The sequence below is a fragment of the Tyto alba genome, unplaced genomic scaffold (assembly GCF_018691265.1).
Source record: "Tyto alba isolate M040663 unplaced genomic scaffold, T.alba_DEE_v4.0 Super-Scaffold_13, whole genome shotgun sequence".
Classification (NCBI taxonomy): Eukaryota; Metazoa; Chordata; class Aves; order Strigiformes; family Tytonidae; genus Tyto; species Tyto alba.
The window spans coordinates 42,446,977-42,471,065 of NW_024881275.1; the positions used below are offsets into that span (position 1 = coordinate 42,446,977).

Here is a 24,089-nt window from a genome sequence, read left to right on the forward strand (position 1 = left end):
AAGTGGAACTTGAGATGTAATTAGAAAAGGAGAAAGAAAAAGCAAAATACTTACACATTCTTGAATTACTAATTTTTTCAGTTTATTCTGCTCCCTTCCAAGCAATTTTGAACCGCTTTTTATCTATAATAAAGCCAGATCACCTCTAAAGCATTATTCAAGCACTTTTTCCGCAGAAGAAGCAGGAAGTTATTGTTCATGATGCCCAAAGCTTGAATGCTTCCAGTTATACTTGGTATGGCCAGATGCTCAGATACATCACTTTCTACTAGTGGAAAGGACCATCAGACTCTATCCTGTTCCTGTATATATGCAAGTGCTGAGACCTGTGAGCTCATGACTCTGTACATATGACTCTGTGCATATGCTATGGTCCTAAAACCGGTATCTGGCACTTAACACTGAAAAGGTAGGGTCGTGCTCCTGAAATGTGCACAAGTTCATGTTTGTTAATTATATAATTTTTACTGTTGTGTCTTAGCCATGAAACAAAACAGCAACAAAACCAACCAAAAAAAGCTTTATCCTACTGAAAACCCCCTCAAGGCAAGTATATTCTTTCATATCAAGTATGTGCTGTAATTTATGTCATTTATGCTTTCAATCCATGGCCTTGGGTAAACAGATGGGCCCAGTACTGCAGTCTCTTCCATTAACTTTAAGAGAGAACTCTACAGGACATGACCAGTCTACTGTACATTCAACTCCTCTTAATACTGTGGAAGGACAATAACATGACAGCAGTTTGGACAGCAGCATTAAGATGGAAAAAACTGGTGTTTTCTTAAACCGGACATTTTCTTGTCATTTGTACTTTTAATACCTGTACTGATCTAGGCATCCACCACTGGGTGCTTTTAATGATTCAGGGTTTTTAATTAACAAACATATGTGGCTATTGAGAGATACCATTTTGAGGACTAAAATAAATTATTTACATCCAGTAAGTCTAGTTTACTTGGATCTTGCTTTAGCAAAGTGGTATCCCACATTTTTACTTTGTTTCCAAATGCCAAAATAGTATGAGTGCCTTTGCTTAAAAATAACTTCCACCCTTGCAGGGGAAGAAAAAAGTCAACCACATGGGAAAAATGTGGATTCTAAAATAATCCGCGTTATGAGTTTTTCTCTGAGAGTATTTTCTGCATGTAAATGTACCCTTACATGTTCCTTGAATACCCACTATATGTAACGTTATGAACTATTTTGATCAGAATTAGTCAGACTTAAAGTGGAACTTCAGGTAAAGCAACATAGACCTCATTTATCCTTCTGCATGGTGTCAATATATCATGGCATCCTCAATGGAAGTAGCTATTCTATTTTGTCACAGCTAGGGAATAGGATGGGAGGAAACCTCTGGGATCATCAAATTCAAGTGCTTTTTAAGAGATGGGAGACATCACCTATGACATCTTTCCTACAGAAATCTAGTTTCACCCTAAAAGGACTTAGAGCTCTACTTTTTCTAATGCAGAGCTGTATTCCTGTCTTATCTAAGCAACTAATTGTAGCACTACCTTGGATTATCATCACTTTATACATATTTTTTCTTCTACTATTTTTGTTCACTATTTTTTGAAGAGAAATTCTGTTAGCTGAAGAACCCAAACCCTTTAGCAGTGGCTTTCTTCCCTTGACCATACCAGTTGCTTTTATGTGCAGTTATTTCAATTTTAACACACCTTATTCTAACATGACTAATCAGATCATAGTAATTATTTTAGATGATGTCTGATCAGTGTCTTGTACCCCTAAAAAGTATTAATGCTCCCCTTTCTAATGAAGACAGCTTTGTTGATAAATACTCCATTGATACGCATACCTCTGTGGACCATTTGTATCTCAATCTTATCCGAATTAAGATTCCTTGCTAGTGAATATTTTGCAGTTCTGTGTGCTAGTTCCTTTCAAAATTCTAGAAAGCTGTTACTAAGTCCTCTTATGGTTTGAATGCATTCGTCTTCGAGTTTTAGAAATCACTTTAAAAATCACTGGTAGCTGCTGACCATTTGCTTCTGTTCCTGTGCTCAATATCTACAGTTTCAAAGTAAAAAAAAAAAAAAAAAAAAAACAAAACAATAAAAAGTATATATCTTGGCTTTGAACCACAACTTTTTCCCCTTGATTTCTAGCCCACCCTTGCTGCATAACTGGGGTTTTTTTGTTGTTCACTGATTTTTTTTTTTTTTTTTCCTTTTTCTCGTATTGTTCAAGATGTAGCCCTGTTTAAACTCTGGGAGTTACTACTTTATCTTTGTACTTCTTGATACCCAAGGCCCCGAGTTTATCTCAGATCAGTTCTTTCCTTTCTATTCTTTGTATTCTTTGCATTTTTCTTGAGATAGTTATTCACACAAACAGGCATGGAATCCTTCTCTCTCCCTGCCTTTGTTAGGCACATCTCACTCACCATAGCTTTAACAGCTTCTGTTTTGAAGAAATTCCAAACCTCACCTATATTCAGGAGGTTCCTGAACTCTTCTACCGTCATCTTCATTGAATAGTTCCTTCATTAAAAACTTCCCTTAATTTCACAAGTTTTTACCTTTAAAGATTCAGATCCTCCCATGTGTTCTTAGTTTTTGCTAACCTTTCAAATATAAATACAGCAGCTTCTGATCAACCATAATATAGATCTGTAAATGGAGCCTCTATTGGAGCCACTGGACCATCAGATTAGGACAGTGACTTGAATAAGGGAATGGTTTCATGACCTCCTAGCTAGTGGGTTTTATTTCAAAGATAACAAAATATGGGTCGTGCTCCTCATTCCAGAATTAGAAGTGCCATGTAATATGCACATGGAGCTAAGAGAAGCAGCTACTTTTCCTTTACTTGTTTTAAAAGACAAAAAAAAAAAAAAAAAAAAAAAAAAGTTTCCCGGCTGCCACAGTACACCACGGTATGTTCTCAACCGGGTAGGTGCAATTGAAAGCGATCTGTCTTCTCAGATGACAAAACCAGATTGCGTCCTGTTCCCAGAACGACTCACGGGGAGCATGCAGGGGCTTTCAGCAAGGTCTTCATTGCTTTTGTTTGCTTCTTGCTGGTGACTGACTATTCCACACATCTGGGTAAATGCATGGTTTGTGGCCTTAAAAAGTAAGTACAACATTAGCCAGGCTGAGGTTTTTTGCATTCATTTTAAGGTGCTTATGTAGAGAGAAACAGCAAGAGGAAAACAAGTAGAGCTTTAAGGTGTGAAGCTGCAGACACGACTCTTGCGGGAAACTGCAAACGAAAGCCTTTCAGTATCTCCGCTCTTGGTGCTTTTCAAGTGTTTTGCACAAGTTTGTCAGCTTGCTGCCAGGATCACCAGCACAGGAGGCTGACCCGATGCCCGGCAAGAGTGCCCTCCCGCACCACCGGCCCCGGCTCGCCATTCCCGTGCCTGAGCCCCGCCAGGCCCCGCGCCCACTCGCGGCGTGGGCGCGGGCTGCCCGGCTCCCTCCCCGCGCCGGCTCCAAGCCCTCGCCAGGAAGGGTGGAAGGTCCACCCCGAGCCTTCTCCCTGCCGGGCCGGGCCGGGGCCCATCCTGAAGCTTGGCGCCGGACCTTTGTTTTGAACCCCAGGTGCTTTCCCACGGAGGGGTTTTATTTACAAGTCCCTCCACAAAGGCGGGACCGCACACATTCCGTTTCACTGTGAGCGGTCCCCGCGGGTTTGGGGAGGGAGGGGGGAGCGAGGGGAGGCGCGGAACTCCCTTTCGGTCCAGCTGCGGCCGCACCGCTCTCCCTCTGTGTGCTCCGCGACCGCCCCGCCAAGCGCCCCTGCCCTACCCCGCCGCCCGCTCTTCCCGGCCCTGCAGCTGCCCCACGCGTGCAGCACCCACGCCGCGCCGCGCCGCTCGCCGAGGCCCGGCCCGTCGCCGCCCGCACCATCCACCCGGCACCGCTCGCCCCCTCTCCCCCCCCCCGCTCCGGGGCCGCCGCACCGGCCGGGAGGCCCCGCCCCCGCCCCCCGCCTCTCCCGCCCGGCTGTAAATGCGCCCTCCGCGCGGGGCGGGGGCGTTCGCGCCCCTCTGGGTCTGTCTCGGCGCAGTTCTTTGGACGCTTCGGTTGTTGCCCGTTATCGTCTTGTTCTCGTCCGTTCTAGGGAAGCCTGACGTGGTTTCCTTGGATCTCCTTTTTCGGAGGAGGGAAAGAAAATCCCCACCAACGCCGCTTCTCTTTCTCCCCCCCCCCCCCCCCCCCCCCCCGTTTCTCCCCCTCTCTTCGGAGAGAGAGGAGGGGGGATGCAACGTGGACCCCGCTGTTGGTATCACCGTGTCCCGCTGACGGCTGCGGCGGCAGGGCAGGCTGGGGAGGAGAGAAGAAGGAGTTTGCGCGGCTGAAAGCTTCCCCCGACGAGGAGCGGAGCCGTGCCCGCTGACGGCGTTGCGGGACAGGCACACCTCTCCCCGGCTCCCCGCCCGCCCGCCGCCGCCGCCACCGCCGTTCCCTGCCGGGGCAGCCGCAGGATGGGGAGGCGGCGGTGGCTCTGGGTGCAGCCCTGCTTCCTGTGGCTGGGCTGCCTGGCGCTCTGGGCGCCGGCAGCAGCCGGGCAGCAAAAGCCGCCGCCGGGAGCAGCGGGGGGCATCCAGCCTGCCGCCGCGTACCGGGAGGAGGGGGCCGGCGGCGCCGCCGCCGCCGGCCGGGTCCGCCGGCGAGGACAGCAGGACGCGCTCCGCGGGTAGGGACGCGCTCCGCGGGTGGGGGCGCGCTCCGCGGGTAGGGACGCGCTCCGCGGGTGGGGGCGCGCTCCGCGGGTGGGGGCGCGCTCCGCGGGTGGGGGCGCGCTCCGCGGGTGGGGGCGCGCTCCGCGGGTGGGGGCGCGCCGCGCTCGGACCGCAGCCCTCCGCAGCCTGAACCCCGGCCCCGCTGCCTCCCGGCCCCGGCGGGGGGTCCTCTGGGCAGGCTCCCCGCAGACGCCCCCCGCCTGCCCCCACCTCCAACCCTCCTCTCCGGGCTTTCGTTTGGGCCTCGGTCCATTTCGCCTACCGGCCCCTTGATGCGCCTGAGGGGTCGTGATGAGCGGGGCTTGGCCTTTTGTCCTCGGCTATGGAACACGGCCTTTTAATTAGGGCGGTTATATCAAAAGCAGCCATCGCGTGGGGCTAGGCTCCAACTAACAGATGTACCGCATCGGGCTTTTCATTCAGTGCGTTGTGGTGTTCAGATGCCCTGACACTCGCTTTACTTCGTCTCCTAGCGAGAAATTATGCAAAACCTGTTTGTTTTGTGATGTTTTGGGGAGGTCTTGGTAATGTGAATGAGTTTATTAATCTTCGTGACCACCCGTCCCTTCTGTCTTGTGTCAGGCAGCAGCATGAAGCCAGTTTTCATAGCAAGGCTTCTAAGACTGTATATGAATGCAGAGCCAAACTTGCCCCTTGTGTATGCTCAGCACTTCCACCAGGGATGAACATGGCTTGCTGTTGCCTTGCCTGCCCCACTTTTTTTCTACTAACACAAAGTGGCTTGGAAGCTCTTAGAGAAAGATTGTGTTCCTTCAGGGAAGATTTTTTTGTAGATGCCTTTTCCATATGCTTGTTTGTTTGTTTGTTTGATGTGGCTGGCTTCCTCCCTTGTGTGTACATAAAATTTTAGATTCTGTTTACACGGATTAATATTTTTGTATATACATTTATTTGTTTGTGTGACAGGCCAAACGTGTGTGGCTCTAGATTCCATTCGTACTGTTGCCCTGGGTGGAAAACACTCCCTGGAGGAAATCAGTGCATTGTTCGTAAGTGTCAGACTTCAAGTTTCTACTGTACTAGGGGTAATAGTAAAAATAAATAGTCTTTTGTGAGTTACTGCTCCATTCAGTACGAGAAAAGAGAATTCATTTCTGTCTTTTGCCTTATTTTTAAGAAGAAGAAAAAGAGGGGGAAAAAAAAAGATGGATTTAAAGGGCCGCACTTATTGTAACTGAAAGATTGGCCAATTGCTGTATTTTCTTCAGTGTGTTCATAAGAGACATGTCTCCACTTAGTTTTTTTTTAAAGGAAGAAACAACAAAGGAAAAAGAAAAAAACCTTCCATAAATCAAATAATCAACTACAGTAACAGGAAAACAAAGCCAAAAGGTCTTGACATGAAGCAAATCAGAACTGAAGTTTTGGGAAACTTCTATGCTAGGCTTGGAATTACAAACAAATAGAAAACTTGTTTACATTTGGGGTGCTTATTCTCTTGCCTGTCATTTTTATTTGTGTTTTAATGGCTAGAAGACATGTAGGCTGGGATTACTGTCTGGTCATGATAGGTACTGTGCTGACAGATGTGGCTGTTGATATGGCTTGGGAATGTTGCCTACCTAGAAAGAACTTAGAGAATTAAGTTGAATTCAAATTGAGTTTGATAAAAGCTGATATAAGACACATGCTTCTTATAGCGCTTGAATTTTAATGTGAGTCTGTTCCTATTCACCCTAGCCTATCACAGTTTCTTTGCTTGTAAGTATGCTCAACTTCAGAATTGAGGTTCAGGAACATACTGCCCTTTACATAAGCAATGAAGGTCTTTAATACTCCATTTAACAAACTACAGATGTCCAGGACTAAACTACGGAGGGAATGGATGATAAACCAAGGTCTGCCAAACTTAAAGGTGATTTTTGGGCTGTTGCCTTATGATTCAGGACTACCAGCCTGTTCACATCTATTCCTTTTACATGAGTAAATTTCCCTTGCTAATATTTCTTGTAACTGTGCCATGTATCACTGATTTTCCTCTAAGATTGACCTAGCATTTCCTAGCAGAGATTAACCGTGTCATTCAGAGGAAGATGGTGGTACCAATACCACTGTGGAATAAGCGTTGCTTCTCAAAATGTTCAGTTCACATTTAATATCTCTTACAATATTGTCTTGCTTAAATGCACACTGGAGTTTTTAAAATGGATTTCGATTGCCCAGTATGCTGATGATCAGTTTTTCAAATTCAGCTGGGTGCCTAGCTCAAATGAAATTAGAGAGAGATGATGGTTTAGATGCTTTCAGGAATCCTTATAAATCATCCTTAAACTGTGACTCTCAGAGCCTCTTAAAAGACCTCAGTCTCAGATCTCTTCATATCCACTATAATCTTTGACTTAAATTATGTGCACAGAGGACATCTTTTAGCTCTTGTTTACTTACTGGAGCTTAATTGCAGCTTTCTAATGTCTCTGAAGGGTGAATGATTTTGCCAGACCACCTGTGAGGTTGGCTGTGACACTTCTCTATTTGTATTTTTGGTGAAGGTTTAAGAGCACAGGTTTCTGTGCTCACATTAAACATTTGCTGAGGTGATGGTCCCTCTAGCAAGAGCTGTTTAGCTAGATAAAGCCTCCTGCACAGGATGACAGGCAAGCTAGCAAACTTCTATTGGAGATATGTTGTTTATAATTAGTGCACATTTCAACTGGTGATTTAAAAGTATTATTTCATGAGAAGAGATTTATGAGCTAGTGGTAGGTCAATAGGAAATCATTCTGACCTTACAGTAGTTTCAGTTGATAACGTGATGATGGTTGTTGGCGGTCTGTGATGTATTTATGATTTAAAGTGATTTTTTTTATCTAGAAAACAAAGGTCCGGTTGGGTTTACTTTTTTCTAAATAAAATAAACTGTACTGATGAAAGCATACTTAGAATGTGCTTTCAGCTATAGGGCTTTCAGTTGATAAAAAATTATTCTCTAACAGATAATAAACTAACAAAGTATAGACCTTGCTTAATCAGGAGATTGAGCTATGTTGTATAAAGATGGACAGAACAGTGATAGAAGGAAGACAGTGCTATTGCCTGTGTTTGTCAAGTCCTCTAAATCTGAGTTCCGTTTCTCACTTTTATGTCTGCTAATGGGAAAAGTATTTCATACCAGTCAGTGGTATGTCTCTAATTTAAACTAAATAGTGAAATCCCACAAACTCTGTTAGTTCATGCCTTCACATTTAGGGCACAGTTATAGAGGAATTTAATGATAAATGTGGATATTACAAGTTGCATCTTTCAGATGCCTAGAGAGTGGTGTCAGTGGACCACTAATGCAGCTTTGTTCCCTCCTCCCATAAAGAAAATGTGGCCTTTATTGGAGTATGTCAAGGAAGACATAGGGTTACAAAATCTGGTCTGGTTTGGTCATGTTCGGCATCAGTACAGAGCTGCTGGTTTGGTGGAGAAAGGGTAAAAGGGAGCATGTAAATTTTGCTGGGAGCTTATTTGAATTCTATAATGAGGCAAGAAAACAATTTGCTTCCTTATGGGCGTTGCATCTTATCTATGCAGGTTTTTCTAAATCAGAAGTGGAGCACAGGCATTCTGGGAAAGGTCTTATCTCTGCTTGCCTTTTTTTTTAAAAAATAGATGGTCAGTTTGTTTTTCTGTTTTTTTTTTTTTTTTTCTCCTTTTAATGTATATAGACAGTTTTTTTAGGTAGTAGGTATATTCTTGTCAAAATATTTACCAGAGGTATGTGTTCTTTTTATAGTCATTCAGTGGAGATGTGCTTCCATATTATTGGATTCTCTCAAGGCCCCAGAGTTATTTACAAAGGATCTGTGATTCTCACTTGTTTTTTTGCTTTACAAGCTGTCTCTTGCATGATACGTGTTTTTTGAGGCCCTCCCGTGCTGTACTGGCTCTTAATGTTTCAGGCTCTCTGTTGGTGCATCTGCTTATCCATCAGATTAGTTAGATGCCTTCATTTGGATCTCCTTTAGAATCTGGATTTAGCCTTTAACTCTCTCCTGGTTCTGTCATTCCTTTGTGCAATGGAGCTCCTTTGGCTGCTGAGTGAGAAGGGAAAGCACAACTTTGATGCATTGGAGGAGAGCACAGCAGCATGCACATTATGCACACGTAATATGGTGTGGACAGGCTTCCCTGAGATTTTTCTATAGTTAGTTTCTGAATGACAATGTGGAAATATTTGAGTATAGAAAACTGTATTACTTGGGGAAACTACACAAAATCTGCAAAGCCCACCATTTGGACATGGACTTCCCATAAAGCAGCTTTGTGTAAGGGATGGATGATTTTAGAAAAAAGAGACCCTAAAATGCCTCTAAAATAGCTTTTTTTTTTAAGAGAGAAGCCATACCATAAATTGACATTTATGATCTAGATTGTTTATACTAATTCAAGTCTTGGGTTCTTGGTAAAGTTTTCTACAGGTCTTGTGGTCTAACATATATAATTATAATAATTTTACATTGCTTGTGTAGTAGGCTGGTCTTTCTAATTAGAGAAAGAGTTGATTATCTGGTTTCAGTGGTCAGACCAGTGTTTGAGTACGCCATATTCAATTCCGTTTGTCTTTAAATTGGTCAGAGATACTGATTACGCCAAAATTCAGTTTGCTTTATTTAACTTACAGTTGGTTTTACATGTATATTAACTGTATCAATGAACTGAGCATTCAAGTGCTGTGTTGTTTGTCTTTTGTATTTGTTCCTTGTTTGTTTGTTTGTTTTTTTAAAAGAAGCTGTTAGCATACTTTTAGCATTTTTGTTCCTTGTAGTTTAAGGTTACTGTTAATCACTGTCTCTTTAACTGTTTTCTTCCTCAGCGATTTGTAGAAATAGCTGTGGTGATGGATTTTGTTCCCGTCCTAACATGTGCACTTGTGCAAGCGGACAAATATCACCTACTTGTGGATCGAAATCTAGTAAGAACTTACTATACTTATTTTCATTAGAGATTTCATTTTAAGTAATTCTCTTTGATTGTCAGCTCAAAAGCTGTTTACACTACAGTGTAAACTCTTTAAAAATGACATTACTGCATGCACACATGTAATTTACACTTTGGTATACCTTTAGTTTTTCATAAAGTTTGATATGTGTGCATGTTTACTAAGTGTGACAAATTGAACAAAAAAAATGTGTTTAAAGAGATAAGTTTAAATATAAATGTGTGTGATATTAGCATTTTCATTAGAGTGCATTTCCCTGAGAAATTACGACTGTACAGCCTCCAAGGTAATGAAGAGTTCTAAGTTGCTAGGTATAAACAAATTCTAAACAAACTCTTCATGGTTACTTTTAAAATAATGGCTGACTACTAGCTACAGCTTGGGCAACTTTGATTACAAGAATACCCGAGTGTACACTTAAATAGATAGCTTATATTGTACCAAGCTCACGCCTACTTTCAGATGTCCCTGTTTTTATGCACATTTGCTTCCCAGTGTGGTATTTTGCCTAACACTGGTATCTCTCTGCCTGGGCTCCGCTGCAGCACAACAGTGCAGTGTCAGGTGCATGAACGGCGGCACATGCACAGATGACTGGTGCCAGTGCCAGAAGGGCTACGTCGGGACTTACTGTGCACAGCGTAAGTAACTGCTCTGTTGCATCTAAAGTTGACCCCACTGAAGTCCTGCAAGTTAGACCTCTTGCTTCTGGTAGAGTAGGAGGGTTAAAAAGCCAATATACTGAAAGATAATGAAATGTCTGTGAGAAATTGAACGCTGTATTGGGGTGTAGTGTTTAGCTGAATCTCAGTTCATGTGTGAAGTGCCTTTGTGTTGTCTAAAATTCAAATTAGGGATCAAATTCACCAAATAGTTTTAGAAAATCATTCGGGAGCAATGGCAGTATACATCCCACTCTGCTTTTCTTAGCAGGTGATAACTTAATTTTTCATTCTCTTTGGCAAAGGTTCTCCATTGCAGAACAACCTAGCTGCTAGCTTAAAGCATCTTTTACAGTTTTCTACTTGACTAAGCAAGAAGATTAAATGCAGTTCAAGCTTTTGGATACCTTTTGGTTTGGCAGACAAGCTAGAAAGTCAATTATTTGCACAGCTCTACCTATCACAGTACAGTGTTTGCAAGCTATACAAATTTAGCAAACAATAAAACTGTCTGTAGGGATGAAGTAAGAGTCAAAGTGTATTCTGAGGCCAGCTGGCTACTAATCAGCTGAGAAATTAATTGCAGAAGGTAGTCTGAAGGAACTATAGGCAAACAAAAGGCAGCTATGCAAAGAACAGACTGAATAGTGTGGAAGAGCGTATTTTTGTCTTAGTCATTTTTGCAGATGCTGGAAAGCAGTCTTGTTGCTTTAGCCCCACCTCGATAAAACTCTAAAATTGTAGGTAATAATTGTAATGCTAAAACATGACCCTGGTCACAGACAGATTTACTTTTAAGAATTGCTGGGCCCTTCCAGCTAATTTTAAAGTATTGGCTCCACACCTGAGTGCTCTCAGATGGGGCATATTTCCAGGAAATAAATTAAGAGGATTGAATTTTCAAGCAGTGACTCTAAAGTGATCCAGAAAATCTGAACAAACTGCAGAGATTGTTGTCAGTGTGTAAGATAGCTAAGGTTTCAAGTAAGATTGAGTATTTATCTTCTAGACACAGTATGGAATGAACGTCTGAAAAAAGTAAACATGTCTTTATTTCTTTTTACTAAAATGTAATTATGTCTTAAATCTACTGGAGTGAATTGTCTCAGTAAAGTGTCATTGTCCATTAATTCAGTAATACAACACATGCATAGAAGTTTGTCTGTTTTATGCGTAAGAGATGCATTCTCAGTAAAAAGTAATTTAGTTTTATGCTTGATACAAAATAAAGCTTTACCACATTTCCACATAACAGTATATTTTATGTTCCTTGTTGTGATGTAGGAGGGAGATGGACATTTTTCCAGTTTGAAATATTGCCTTCTTTAGATTGCTGAGGTTGCTATGCAGTGGATACTCAAAGATGTTACAAATGCCACCTTCAAAATGGGGACATCTGCGTAGGAAAGCAGCCTAGAGACTTCTGGCTCCAAATCTCTTTGATGCAGTTCAGAACCACTGGAAAACAGTGGGGCTGTCATTTAAAGTGAAATGCTTTGGTTTGGAACACATGCTAATTCTGAACAAGGCTATATATATTAGAAGCAGTCAGCCTGAAAATAGCCAGGTTTAGTTAGTTAAAGCACTCTCGTAATGGTGTTTTTCAGCCTCACTGAAGAACTGTCTTCCTTTCAAATTGATGAGATTTCAGTGTTTTGGCAGGGAGCCCTCTTGTTGATTCACACCACTGATAGATAGCATAAGTCCCACAGTTGTAAAGTACTTTCTCCATCTATATATACTGTGGCTTTATACCCCCCCAGAAATCATTTTATTTCTTGTTGGGATCTGGTAGGAAACACAGTTTTTGAAGGTACTTAAAAGTGAGTTAAACCAGTAATTCTTTTCCCTTGGTCTAAACATGACTTCTTTTGCCAGCGGTATCAACTCTGAGAGCTGAATTATATGTCTCTCGGATTTCCCTAGCCTCCCTTCCTGAAAGGTTTGTTACTGTTTTGACTAGGTGGCACAACTTACTGTGCTCAGAAAACCTCAGTGTAGTTGGGTGTTTAATCTGCTAACTTGAGTGATGGTTAAATTCTTGTGATCAGTCACCAGAGCTGCACAACTGTTTGAAAATATACTTAAGTTAAACATCTGCCAAGAATCTGTGCTCAATGTGATTAATTAAACAGCTGCTTGCAATTACCATTAAACAGGTGCTAATGGCATTTGGGCTAATGGAGTTTAATTTGAACAATCATTATTGTTGGTGATGATGGGTAGGAAGGAGATCAGTTTGATCTTCGGGTTCAGAAAGACTAAGAGTAGTAGAGAGGAAAAGAAGTATTTTTGGATGCTGCATATGGTAATCTTTGAAATACCATTTCTATAACATTTAAAACTCTTTTTTTGTTAAAGCTGTCTGTGAAAATGGCTGCCAGAATGGAGGACGGTGTATTGGACCTAATCGCTGTGCATGTGTCTATGGATTTACTGGCCCTCAGTGTGAAAGAGGTAAAAGAAATAAATAAAAAAATTAGGAGCAATTATATGCAACAATACAGTATGTAGCTGCTTTATGCTGTGAATTTTCTGGCTCAAACAGTAAGCTTCAAGTAAACCATTTATTTGTAATGTTAGAAAGTATCTTCTTTTTTACTCTGGCAGCCACATTTCAGATTGGCAAGTATGAAGCGTTCACAATTGGTAGGAATTTGAGCTAATATAGGCTGCTTATTTTGCTCATGCAGTAGTTAGGATGAGCTAACTTTTGCTCTCAGCTATGTGAAATAACATGACAGCAAAATTGCTGATGGTGTTAGAATTGTGTAAGTGCAACTAATTAAAGGATTGTTTTTCTGTACAGCACCTCTTTTATAAGAAGAATTTGGGAAGTTATTTGCTCTGGTTAGTTCTGTCCTATAGGAGAAAAAGTCAGAGATGGAGTGAAAAAATAACCAGTAACTGTAATACTGAGATCAGTTCCTAAAATCATTCTTACTCAAGAAAACATCTTAGACATGGCTTGACTTGTAGTGGTTTCATGAGCTGTGGACTATACTAGCATTTTATTTTAAAATATTATGGAGAAATCCCTCAGCTTCCTTTTATGGGCTTAGAGATACTGACAAAGTCAGTTTTAATGGTGCTGAACAAAATATTCTTAGTGTCAGGCTATGTGATTAGCACACAAATAATTAAGGCACTAAGTCCACTTACTGTGATTTAGAATAAACCTGCTTCCACTTTCAGAAACCTGTACGTCTTACTTTTTAATAAATCAGAGCATTGTTTTTATTTTGAAACCAAGACTGTGGAAATATAGTAATGTAGAACTGCTCAACATTAGATGTAATTGTAGAATGTATTCTGCATGCATCAAACTGGCAAGTGTAACCTAAATTACTGTCTATTTAGAATAGATGTCTATTTAGAATCTGTGGATATAGTGCAGATTGTTTATCAAAACAGTAATGTAGTACATCCTTTAACATGAAGTTCTCAAGCATTATCAAAGATTATGCTGAAGACCTTAGCAGAAGTATTATTCTTTGTCTTTCTGCAAGTTCATGTGTTTGCAAATACATGTTCTCATCAGAAAGGGTACTAAAGAACTGAGCAGCCATAGTGTGAAGTGTTGAATACTAGTATGCAGTTATCTTACTCCTTTGAAATAGTCAAAAGGTTGTAAATACTAAAAAGAGTGATGAGATCATTTGCGCTGATAGAAAATAAAGTAACATTCTTAATTCACATTAGCAGCGAACAAGAAGCCCACTCAAGGCAGAAGTAAACTTAGATTGATAAAATGATTTAAATCAAACTCCACAGGCCATCTAGTCCAACACCTGCTCGCAGAGGGTCTAATCAGATCAGCCTGCTCCGTTCATGTCCAGTCATATTTTGAACACCTTCAAGGATGGAAATTTCACAAGAATTCTGGGCAAACCTGTTCCCATATTTGACTACCCACATGTTAAAAAAAACAAAAACAAACAAACAAACAAAAAAAGGCACCACAAAACACCCTAATATCTAATTGCAGTTTTACATGTTCTAACGTCCATTTGTTGCCCATTGTCTGATTGCTGTGAGCCTCCAAGAAGAGTCTGGCTTCAATTTCTCTGTATCCTCTGAACAGGTAGCAATATAGTCCCCTTGAAAACTTATCATCTTAAGGCTGGATGAATTCAGATCCCTCAGCCTTTCCACACAGGGCAAGTTCTCCAACTCCCTGACCAGTTTGGTGGTCTTCCTCTGCACTTTCAACAGTATGTCCATTTCTTGTTTTGGGAGTCCAGAAGTGGACACAGTACTCTGATGTAGTCTTACAAGTGCCAAATGGAGGTGAAGGACCACTTCCCTGGATTGGATGCTGTACTCATCCTGATACAACCCACGCATCTGGCCTTCTCCGTTGCAATGGTACGCTGCTGCTTCATGTTCATGTTGTTGTCTGCTAGGACTTAATCCTTTTCTTAGAGCTGCTTTGCAGGATGTTAGCCTCCAGCCTATGTTGCTTCATCAGGATATTCCATCCCAAATGTGAGACTTCATTTGCTTTTGCTGAACTTCATGAGATAAATGTCCACCCATTTTTTTTAAGCCGTTCAGATCACTCTTGAGTAGCAGCACTGCTCTACAGCATTATTGACTGGTGCCCCAGATTTGGTGTCATTTCAGTCTTTCTGAGAGTGCGCCCTTGCACAATCACCCAGGCTGTTACTGAAGACATTAAACTGTTACCTGTCCCAGTACTCATCCCTGAAGGAGTGCACTGGTTTCCTGGCCTCTAGCTAGACTTTGCTGATCAGAACTCTGAGCTGGCCGTGCAGCCAATTTTCCTCTCACCTTATCTATTGTTCACTTATTCAGCCTGTACATCACCAATCACGATCTGTCTATGGGAGCCTGTCTCAAAAGCCTTGCTCAGGTCAAGCAGCATCCACTGCCCCGTCATTGGTGACCTCAGCGGTTGAAAGCAGTGATGACATTTGCCCTCGGTAGGCCTGTGCTGGCTGCTCCCGAACACCTTCTTCATTCATGTGTTTGTTTAGAAATGGTTTCTGAAGGGAATACTGTGGAATTCTCTGTTTCAAATTCTCTGTTTCAAATTCAGCTCTGAAGTGCTCAAAGATGTACATAAATTGTGAAGATATCTTGCACCATTTTTTTTCCATTTGTTGACTGTGAAAGGGAAATAATTTCCATGTAGATAAAGGAAATAACTAAACCGAACACTGAAAAAGCAGGAGTTTCTATTTGCTATTCCAAGCTGTTTTGTAAACCTACTAGATGTCACAAGGAACAGAGAAACATAAAGAAAGAATTTGTTTCATTGTCTCTAGTTGCTTGTTGCTTTCATTCTTAAAAACAGATTTGCAGACTGCTATTCAATGCCGTTGGTTTAGGTTTTTGCTGTTACATGCAGCCTATTCTCTGTAGTTGTTTCTTATGAACCAAGTGCAAGGACTCGAGTCTTTTATATTTTGGTGAGTGGAGAAATAGGAGGCTTTATTCTGTTAAAAACTCCGTTAATAGTTACAACCATTTTCAGAAATATGTCTTTGTAGAACGTACACCTGCCTTTTAGCTAAAATAAGAGTCTACCAAGTCAGTCAGTTTAGGATCAGTTTTTGAGTGATTGGACAGTGTTGGGTTGCTTTATAGTTTGAGCCTTAGTTCAGATGGAGCTTACATTTGTCCAAATTCAACCATCTAAGCTATGTATCCAAGATGGATGATAGATACAGCTGAACTATAACATGATAGAATTGTAATACTGAAAATTGACTTTTTGTTAATTGATTGCATTCAGGTATTTTTTTTTTTTTTTTTTTTGCAAGACAACTAGTTGAACTTGCTTTTTGTCCCAGATAGAAACAATCACTCCTGGTTAAGATTTTCTTCTACCCTCTGACTAGATTCAAGGCTGTGGAATCATGTTAATGTATATGACAGACTCCAGCTGTGATATTGTGTCAGTTTATAATAACAATGCTTCTACTTGAAATAGGTTGACTTGTTTAAAAGATTCTAGTACATATGGGTGCTGTAACAACTTTTGCGGTGATGAAAGCATTGCAGTTTGCTTTCATGCAATTTACTGTGGAACTTTAAGCTGTAAAATTCAAGCCATGTGAAGGAATTAAATATCAGTATTTTGACGTTCCTATTTCTTAACTGTTCTTGAAAGTCTTAGCCTTTCGATTCTATGCATAGAATGCTATTGGTATGAGAGATTTAAACTGCATTACATGGTTATTTGGAAATTAGAATCATAGAACCATAGAATGGTTTGGGTGGGAAGTGACCTTAAAGATCATCTAGTTGCAACTCTCCTGCCAGGGACAGGGACACCTTCCACTAGATCAGGTTGCTCAAAGCCCCGTCCAACCTTGCCTTGAACAATTTCAAGGAGAGGGCAGCCACAACCTCTTTGGGCAACCTGTTCCAGTGTCTCACCACCTTCACCATAAAGAATTTTTGCCATATCTCATCTAAATCTACTCTCTTTCAGTTTAAAACAGTTACCCATCATCCTATCACTACACTCCCTGATGAAGAGTCCTTCCCCATATTTCCTGTAGGTCCCCTTTAAGTACTGGAAGGCTGCTTTAAGGTCTTCCCGGAGCCTTTTTTTCTCCACGTTAAACAACGCCAACTCTCTCAGCCTGTCCTTGTAAGGGAGGTGCTCCAGCCCCCTCATCATCTTTGTGGCCTGCTCTGTACCCTCTCGAGCAGGTCCGTGTCCTTTGTATGTTGGGAGCCCCAGAGATGGACACAGCACTCCCACTGGGGTCCACAAGAGCAGATTAGCAGGGGAGCATCCCCTCCCTCGACCTGCTGGCTACACTTCTCTTGATGCAGCCCAGGACACAGTTGACTTTCTAGGCCACGAGCGCACGTTGCTGGCTCATAGTCAGTTTTCCATCCACTAACACCCCCGAGTCCTTCTCCGCAGGACTACTCTCAATCCACTCATCGCTCAGCCTGTATCTGTGTTTTGGATTGCCTCAACCCATGTGCAGAACCTTGCATTTGGCCTTGTTGAACTTCATGAGGTTTGCACAGGCCCAGCTCCAGCCTGTCCAGGTCCCTCTGGATGGCATCCCTGCCCTCCAGTGTGTTGACTGCACCACACAGCTGGGTGTCATCAGCAAACTTGCAGAGAGTGCCCTCAATGCCACTGTTCATTTTGCCAACAAAGATGTTAAACAGCACTGGTCCCAACACTGACCCCTGAGGAATGCCACTCATCACTGCTTTATGCATTGAGCTGTTGACTTCAATTCTTTGAGTGCAGCTATCCAGCCAATTTCTTATCCACTGAATGGTCCATCCATCAAATCCACATCTCCAATTTAGAGACAAGGATGTTGTGTTACAGTGTCATGCATTGCACAGGTCCAAGTAGATTATGTCAATTGCTCTTCCCTTATCCATCAACACTGTAACCCTGTCATAGAAGGCCACCAGATTTGTCAGGCACAAGTTGCCCATAGACAAGCCATGTTGGTTGTCACCAGTCACCTTCTTATTTTCCATGTGTCCTAGCAGTTTCCAAGATGATCTGTTCCATGATCTTAGTGGGCACAGAGATGAGACTGATTGGCCTGTAGTTCCCCTGATCATCTTTTTTTCCCTTTTTAAAAATGGGGGGTTATGTTTCCCCTTTTCTAGTCAGTGGGAACTTCACCAGACTGCCATGACTTCTCAAATATGGTGGATGGTGGCTTAGCCACTTCTGCTACTTCCCTCAGGGCTTGTGGATGCATCTCATCAAGTCCCATGGACTTGTGCATCTTCAAGTTCCTTAGATGGTCTTGAACCTGATCTTCTCCTCCAGTGGGCAGTTCTTCGTTCTCCCAATCCCTGCCTTTGCCTTCTGCATCTTTGGTAGTGTGGCTGGAGCACATGCCAATGAAGACTGAGGCAAAAAAAGTCATTGAATACCTCAGTCTTCTCCATATCCCACATGACCAAGTCTCCCATTTCCTTCTGGAGAGGGCCCACATCTTCCCTAGTCCTCCTTTTACCACCAATGTATCTACAGAAGCTTGCCTAGATTTAATTCTGTTAGGAATTGGCTTTCCTGACTTGATCCCTGGATACTTGGACATTTTCTCTGTATCCTTCCCAGACTATCTGTCCTTGCTTCCACCCTCTGTAGGCTTCCTTTTCATGTTTGAGCTTGTCCAGGAGCTACTTGTTCATCCATGCAGGCCTCTTGGTGTTCTTACCTGACTTCCTCTTTGTTGGGATGCATCCCTCCTGAGCTTGGTGATCCTTGAATATTAACCAGCTATTGTGGGCCCCTCTTCCCTACAGGGCTTTATCCCATACTACTCTGCTAAGTAGATCCCCAAAGAGGCCAAAGTCTGCTCTCCTGAAGGCTGGGGTAGTGAGCTTGCTGTGCTGTCTTAAGGATCTTGAACTCCACCATTTCATGGTTACTGTAGCTGAGGCTGCCCTTGAGCTTCACATTCCCCATGAGCCCCTCCTTGTTGGTGAGAATAAGGTCCAGCATAGCTCCTCCTCTCCCTTGCCACTTCCCCCTCCCCTCCCCTCTTCTGCTATCACTTGGAGAAGGTAGTTATCATCAACACATTTCAGGAACCTCCTGTATTGCTTGTGCCCTTCTGTGTTGTCTCTCCAACAGATACAGTGGTTGAAGTCCCCCATGAGGACCAGGGCTTGTGAACGTGAAGCTGCCTCTGTGTGTCTACAGAGGCCCTCATCCACTTGGTCTTCCCGGTTGGGTGTCCTGTAGCAAACCCCCACTATAACATCTCCTGTCCCTGCCCTCCCTTTAATCCTGACCCATAAGCTCTCAGTTGGCTGCTCATCCATCCCCAGGCAGAGAACTGTGCCCTTCAGCTAGTCATCGACATAGAAGGCGACACCCCCTGCCTGTCCTTCCTAAAGAGCCTGTTTCCTTCCATTCTAACACTGCAGCCATAGGAGTCATCCCACTATGTCTCCATGATGTCCGTAAGATTGTAGCCCTGCAGACATGTGCACATCTTAGCTCTTCTTGTTTATTGCCCATGCTATGTGCATTTGCATGGAGGTATTTCATTTGGGCCCCTGATGAAACTGACTTACTGGCTGGAACTCCTTTGTGCTGCTCTTCAGGTGCTCCTCTGCTGACTTGTGACCCCTCTCCAGGCTCTGGCCTTCTACTGCTGACACTGGCATCAAGCTGGTAGGAGTGGGATGGAGGTTCTCCTGCCCCAACAACTTCATTAAATTGAGTTGTTATAATTAAAGTTTACTTTTCTTTACTTGAAATTGGAGGTAGAAAGCCAAATTTGCCTCTGTCAGTGTCACAAAAATATAATGCGTATGTAATATATATAATTGCATATATAATTTGCATATCTAATAGAATATATACAATAGTGATCAGGGATAAGTAAAATTTCACCTAGTTTCTTATCTTGGTGTTGCCCAGACTTTTTCATATTCAAAAAAAATAAGTTGTTACTGATTTATTGTACTATTACTGAGTTAAAGAAACATTACTCCTATGGTGTATCTTAGTAATGACAATAAAAAGTCTCTAATATCATAACTGTAAATGTTAAATTTTTAATTCTTTATATGAGCTGGAGTACATGAAAAAACTGTAAAGGATACGTTAAATGTTTCTTCTGTTTAGTAGTAATTTGTAATTTACACTTTTAACCTAATAAGAAGTTTATACTTTCCAGTGAAATTAAAAAGACAATCATTTCTTCACCCATTGGTTGCAGTAGTTGCCTGTAATACTTTATAGTAAGAAATGACTTGGTAGTTTAATTTTAAACTGAGTTTAGCAACAGTTCATAACTCTTTAGCTAAAATTTTATAGTTTAAGGTTATGTGAACTTCCCTTGCAAATCACATTAGTTAGATTTTGTTGTGTTATTTTTTACATCGCTGTGTTTTAAAGCATACTTACTATTGTTTTGAAAATCAAATTATTTTAAATTAGGTATTTTCTTCCTAATATAGAACATACATCTGAAGCTTTCGTTCTGATTGGCCTCCCAGCCTCAGTTATATGATAAAACATGACTGCTTTTTCAGCTATCTGGGCTCTGAGCAGAGTAATTTCTGAGCTGGAGACAGGAGGCTGAGCAGTTCCTAATGACTGGCGTGATTACAGTACTTAACTTGAGACTTGCTGCTGGGTTAAACAGAAAGCAGAACCTGTTTGGGAGCTCATGCTTTACCCTTTCTTATATATACAACGACCTTTTTATATTTCCTATCAAAATCTGTTTTGTTGGTCAGCTTCTTGTCTTTGATTTGTAAATACGCAAGATTCAAGCATTTGATTTTGTCCATTTTGTTGTGGTGGATTTTTTTAAAGAAAAAAAGAGATGTTGAAAAAAAGAAACTGATTGATTAAGAGGCCTCATTCTCAGTTGTACACATAAGAGCAGCTTTTTCTAGCGTGAACAGTTCCTTTGGTTTCTCAAGACTGAGCAAATGGTATTTGTATTACTGCACATGGCTCTTGCATTTTTTTAATTGATGATCAGTAGAGGTATGAAGCTGTGGAAAAGAAATGTTGCTTTCTTATTTATCATGGGTTAAAGGGAGGAAGCAGCAGTGGGAAAGGAAAATCCTGCCACTGGTCTAAGTTAGCCTTCATCCTGTGTAGATGGAAAAAGAACAGTGCTTGCTTACTCCGTACATAAGCGGCTTTTAATGGGAAGCACAAGGGTTTGGTTTGATTAGAAATGCATAGCTTGGGAAGAATATCCTTTTGAAGAAGGGAGAGGATTTCAGATAAAGCTATCAAGCCTGGGCAGGTGACAAAAGAGGAAAAATTGAGAGATATAGTAGTTGAATATAGTGTGAGAACTTCTGAAAGGGGGGAGCGTTTGGGTGGTTCTCAGGAAAATTGCTGCTAATGTGTCTTAGCCCAATGTGTTTGTTGCAGCTGGTATTCCCAGTACAAGTGTCTGGAAACTTTCTCCGACTGTCTGAATTTTGGAATTTCTCTCTATCAAAGGTGTTAAGAGCCTGGACCTCATGACGGATGTAGTAAACCAGTGATTGGGGCAGCTGCCTCTCTACAGGTTCTTACTGGGTCATTGTGGAAGAGTCTGCACTGATGCATCCAGGTAGTCAGTAGAAACCCTTCCCTGTGTAAAGCAGCAATTTTTATGCCAGTTCTGCAATGCCTGCATGAACTTGGCCCATGCAATTCAAGAGTCCTAGGAAGGACAGCAATAGACCAAGTGAAGTGTCCCTGGGTTTGAACAGGATGTTACAGAGGATAGTGAAAAAGGTTTGAGGCAGAGGACATGACTGAAATTGAGGTTCATTTTGTGAGGTAGGAGAGCATACCTCTAACATTGTATTTGAGATCAGTTACCTTCATCTGACCCTCTCCATAGCAAAATGATCAGTGATGATCCTGTGTCTCTAGGGCAATAGAAGAAAAAGGGGGAAGAAGAGGGAAAACGAAGAAAAGGTTTTCTTCAAGCTGGGCAGAGGATGAAGAAGCTAGTCAACAGCACAGAGAAAGGGGTGGGAGGAAAGAAAAAGCATTCTCAGTGTTAATAGTAAATAGTAACTGAGGCAAAAGAAGAAAGAAAAAAAACAACTGAAGTGGAGCTGTCCTGAAGAAACTTAATGGCACTTAGAAGTTATAAAGATATTTTGGCATAATACATATGAAGAAAATGAAGCCTCTATAGCAAACTGACACAATTTTATATAGCCCTCAATACTTCTCAAATACTTTTTATTATAAAGAAAACATAAAATTCACATTTAGTCTGTGGTGCTGCTGAAGATGCTTGTGTATGCTTAAGTGACAATGATTAGGTGTAAATGAAGCAAATGAAATTCTTCCAGAAACTACTTTTTCCTCTAACAGGTATTCAGAAGATCTTTTCATTTTACACAACTTTTCCGTACCTATTGATGATGGTAGCAGTACCATGAAAAGAAGTGAAAACTTTTTGGGGATGTATTCAGCTTTTGTATATTTGGCCTTACCCCTGTAATCTCATAAGTGGCAGAACTTCTTGCCATGCAGGGTGTGGCAGGTTATGTTCACAAGGTTTCCTGTCTGCCAGCCCTGGCATACTGCTGCACAAGCGGTTATAAAATAACCTGTCCTTTTTCTCAAGTTGATTGGTTTATTTTAGCTGTCCCCCAATGATTGTAAACTTTGTTCAGGTTCTTGACAGCAAAAACGCTCTTTTGATCAATGAGCTCTTCTCTTTTTGTAGGACTCGTGGGAATGTAACTTTTTAATTTTGCTGATTTTTGCTTTATCGTGGCTACTGTTAGCTGAACTGAAATAGAGGTTGTTTATGTGGGATAGGATGTGTATGTGTATGCATAAGCGGGTACATGCTCTGAAGAGCTAACTGGACAAAGGAAGTATTATTACTCTCTTCCCTGCCCCCAAGACAGGCTGAGGCATATGAGGTTGTTACTTGTTAAAGGCTGAGCAGGGAAAGTTCAGCATATTAAGCAATCAACCAAATATCCTGAGTTTCAGTCATCCTGCCTGTTTTATCAAGGTGGTATAAGAGTATTGAATTTTGTGTGCTCTAGGAGTGTGAGTATAAATGAAAATGCAGGCCATTTTAGGAGAAGACAGGAAGAAAGGAAGACAATAAGGTTGAATAAAAAATAATTACTAAATGCTGCTTTCCGATATCAGACAGTATTCTTCCTGCCACAGGGCCATGTGTCCCTGTGTCTTTTTTTTTTTTTTTTTTTCAGTGCACAGAAAGTGGAATACTTACCTGCTAAACACCAGTTTAATTAATTCTCAGTCATTGGGAAGTGGAGCATATGATCTTGAGATATTTTCTGCAGCTTTGTAAAGGAGTCATTCAGGGCCTGAGTTGGGTGAAGAAAAAAAATAGTTCACTGTAGTATACTCAAAATACATGGTCCAGTTCACAGGTTGTGTTCATCACCACTGGGGTAAACACAAGAGTTACATCATCAACTTGAAATCTAATTTAACTAAAATCAATTAAGCTTAATCAATTTAACTAAAAATAGGTTAGTGGTAGTTTAAAGATCTACCAAATGTGAATCTTCCTATAATTTTCCATTTTCACCATGATTTCTTATTTACTTTATTTTCTGAATTTTCCGTTAAAAAATGTTCCTGTCAGCTTTTTTCACACGTAGTGGAAAGTTGATTATAAGCAAAATGCCACAGTGGTGGTATTATTTTAAAAAAAGCTTCAGTTTAAAATAAAAAAGCACATCTCTGATTTCTGTTGGAGCTAGTAAGAGATACCAATTGCAAATACAAGCAGCAATAAGAGGTGAAATTTTATCTGACTGGTAAACACCTGACTTGGGAAAATAGGTCAGATTATCTGTGTTAGAAGAACCTGCCAGTTATTTTCATTGTTTGTTTGAGACTAGAGGTGTCATCAGATATTTATTATACATACAGTTAAGTGCAGTCCGTGTTCAAAGAACTCTTTTTCCTTCTGCAGGTTCAGACCTGTAGATATTTGCATACATCAATCTGTGCTGGATTACAGTAGTTCTGAAGGGCAAATTCAGAAAGCTGCTTTCATGCTTTTAGTTATCAATAGCTACTAGGATTACAGGACTGGCATCACATTACCTGGCTTTGCCATTCATCGTTATCTCCAATAACAAGGTTTTCAGAATTCCCTCACCTTTCACAAGCTGACAAGTAACTATCTAAAACATGAAAAACCCCACAAGATGTCTACAGAATAGATGTTTATTTGTTGTTAGCAAGTATCTGAAAATTTCTCTCTTCTAGCTGTGCAGAAGGTTTAATTGTTTGCAATTTAAGAAAAGACGT

At 41.5% G+C, this 24,089-nt stretch overlaps 1 protein-coding gene across 1 annotated transcript in view; it reads left to right on the forward strand.

Annotated features, from left to right (window-relative positions):
* The first annotated feature begins 4,026 nt into the window (after positions 1-4,026).
* The window catches only part of FBN2 (fibrillin 2), a 181,645-nt gene continuing 161,582 nt past the window's right edge, over positions 4,027-24,089 (forward strand). The window contains exons 1-5 of the mRNA XM_042787813.1: positions 4,027-4,674; positions 5,648-5,730; positions 9,540-9,638; positions 10,211-10,306; positions 12,689-12,784. Coding sequence (XP_042643747.1) covers positions 4,463-4,674; positions 5,648-5,730; positions 9,540-9,638; positions 10,211-10,306; positions 12,689-12,784 — 586 coding nt within the window. The 5' untranslated portion in view covers positions 4,027-4,462. The remainder of the gene's footprint in view (positions 4,675-5,647; positions 5,731-9,539; positions 9,639-10,210; positions 10,307-12,688; positions 12,785-24,089) is intronic.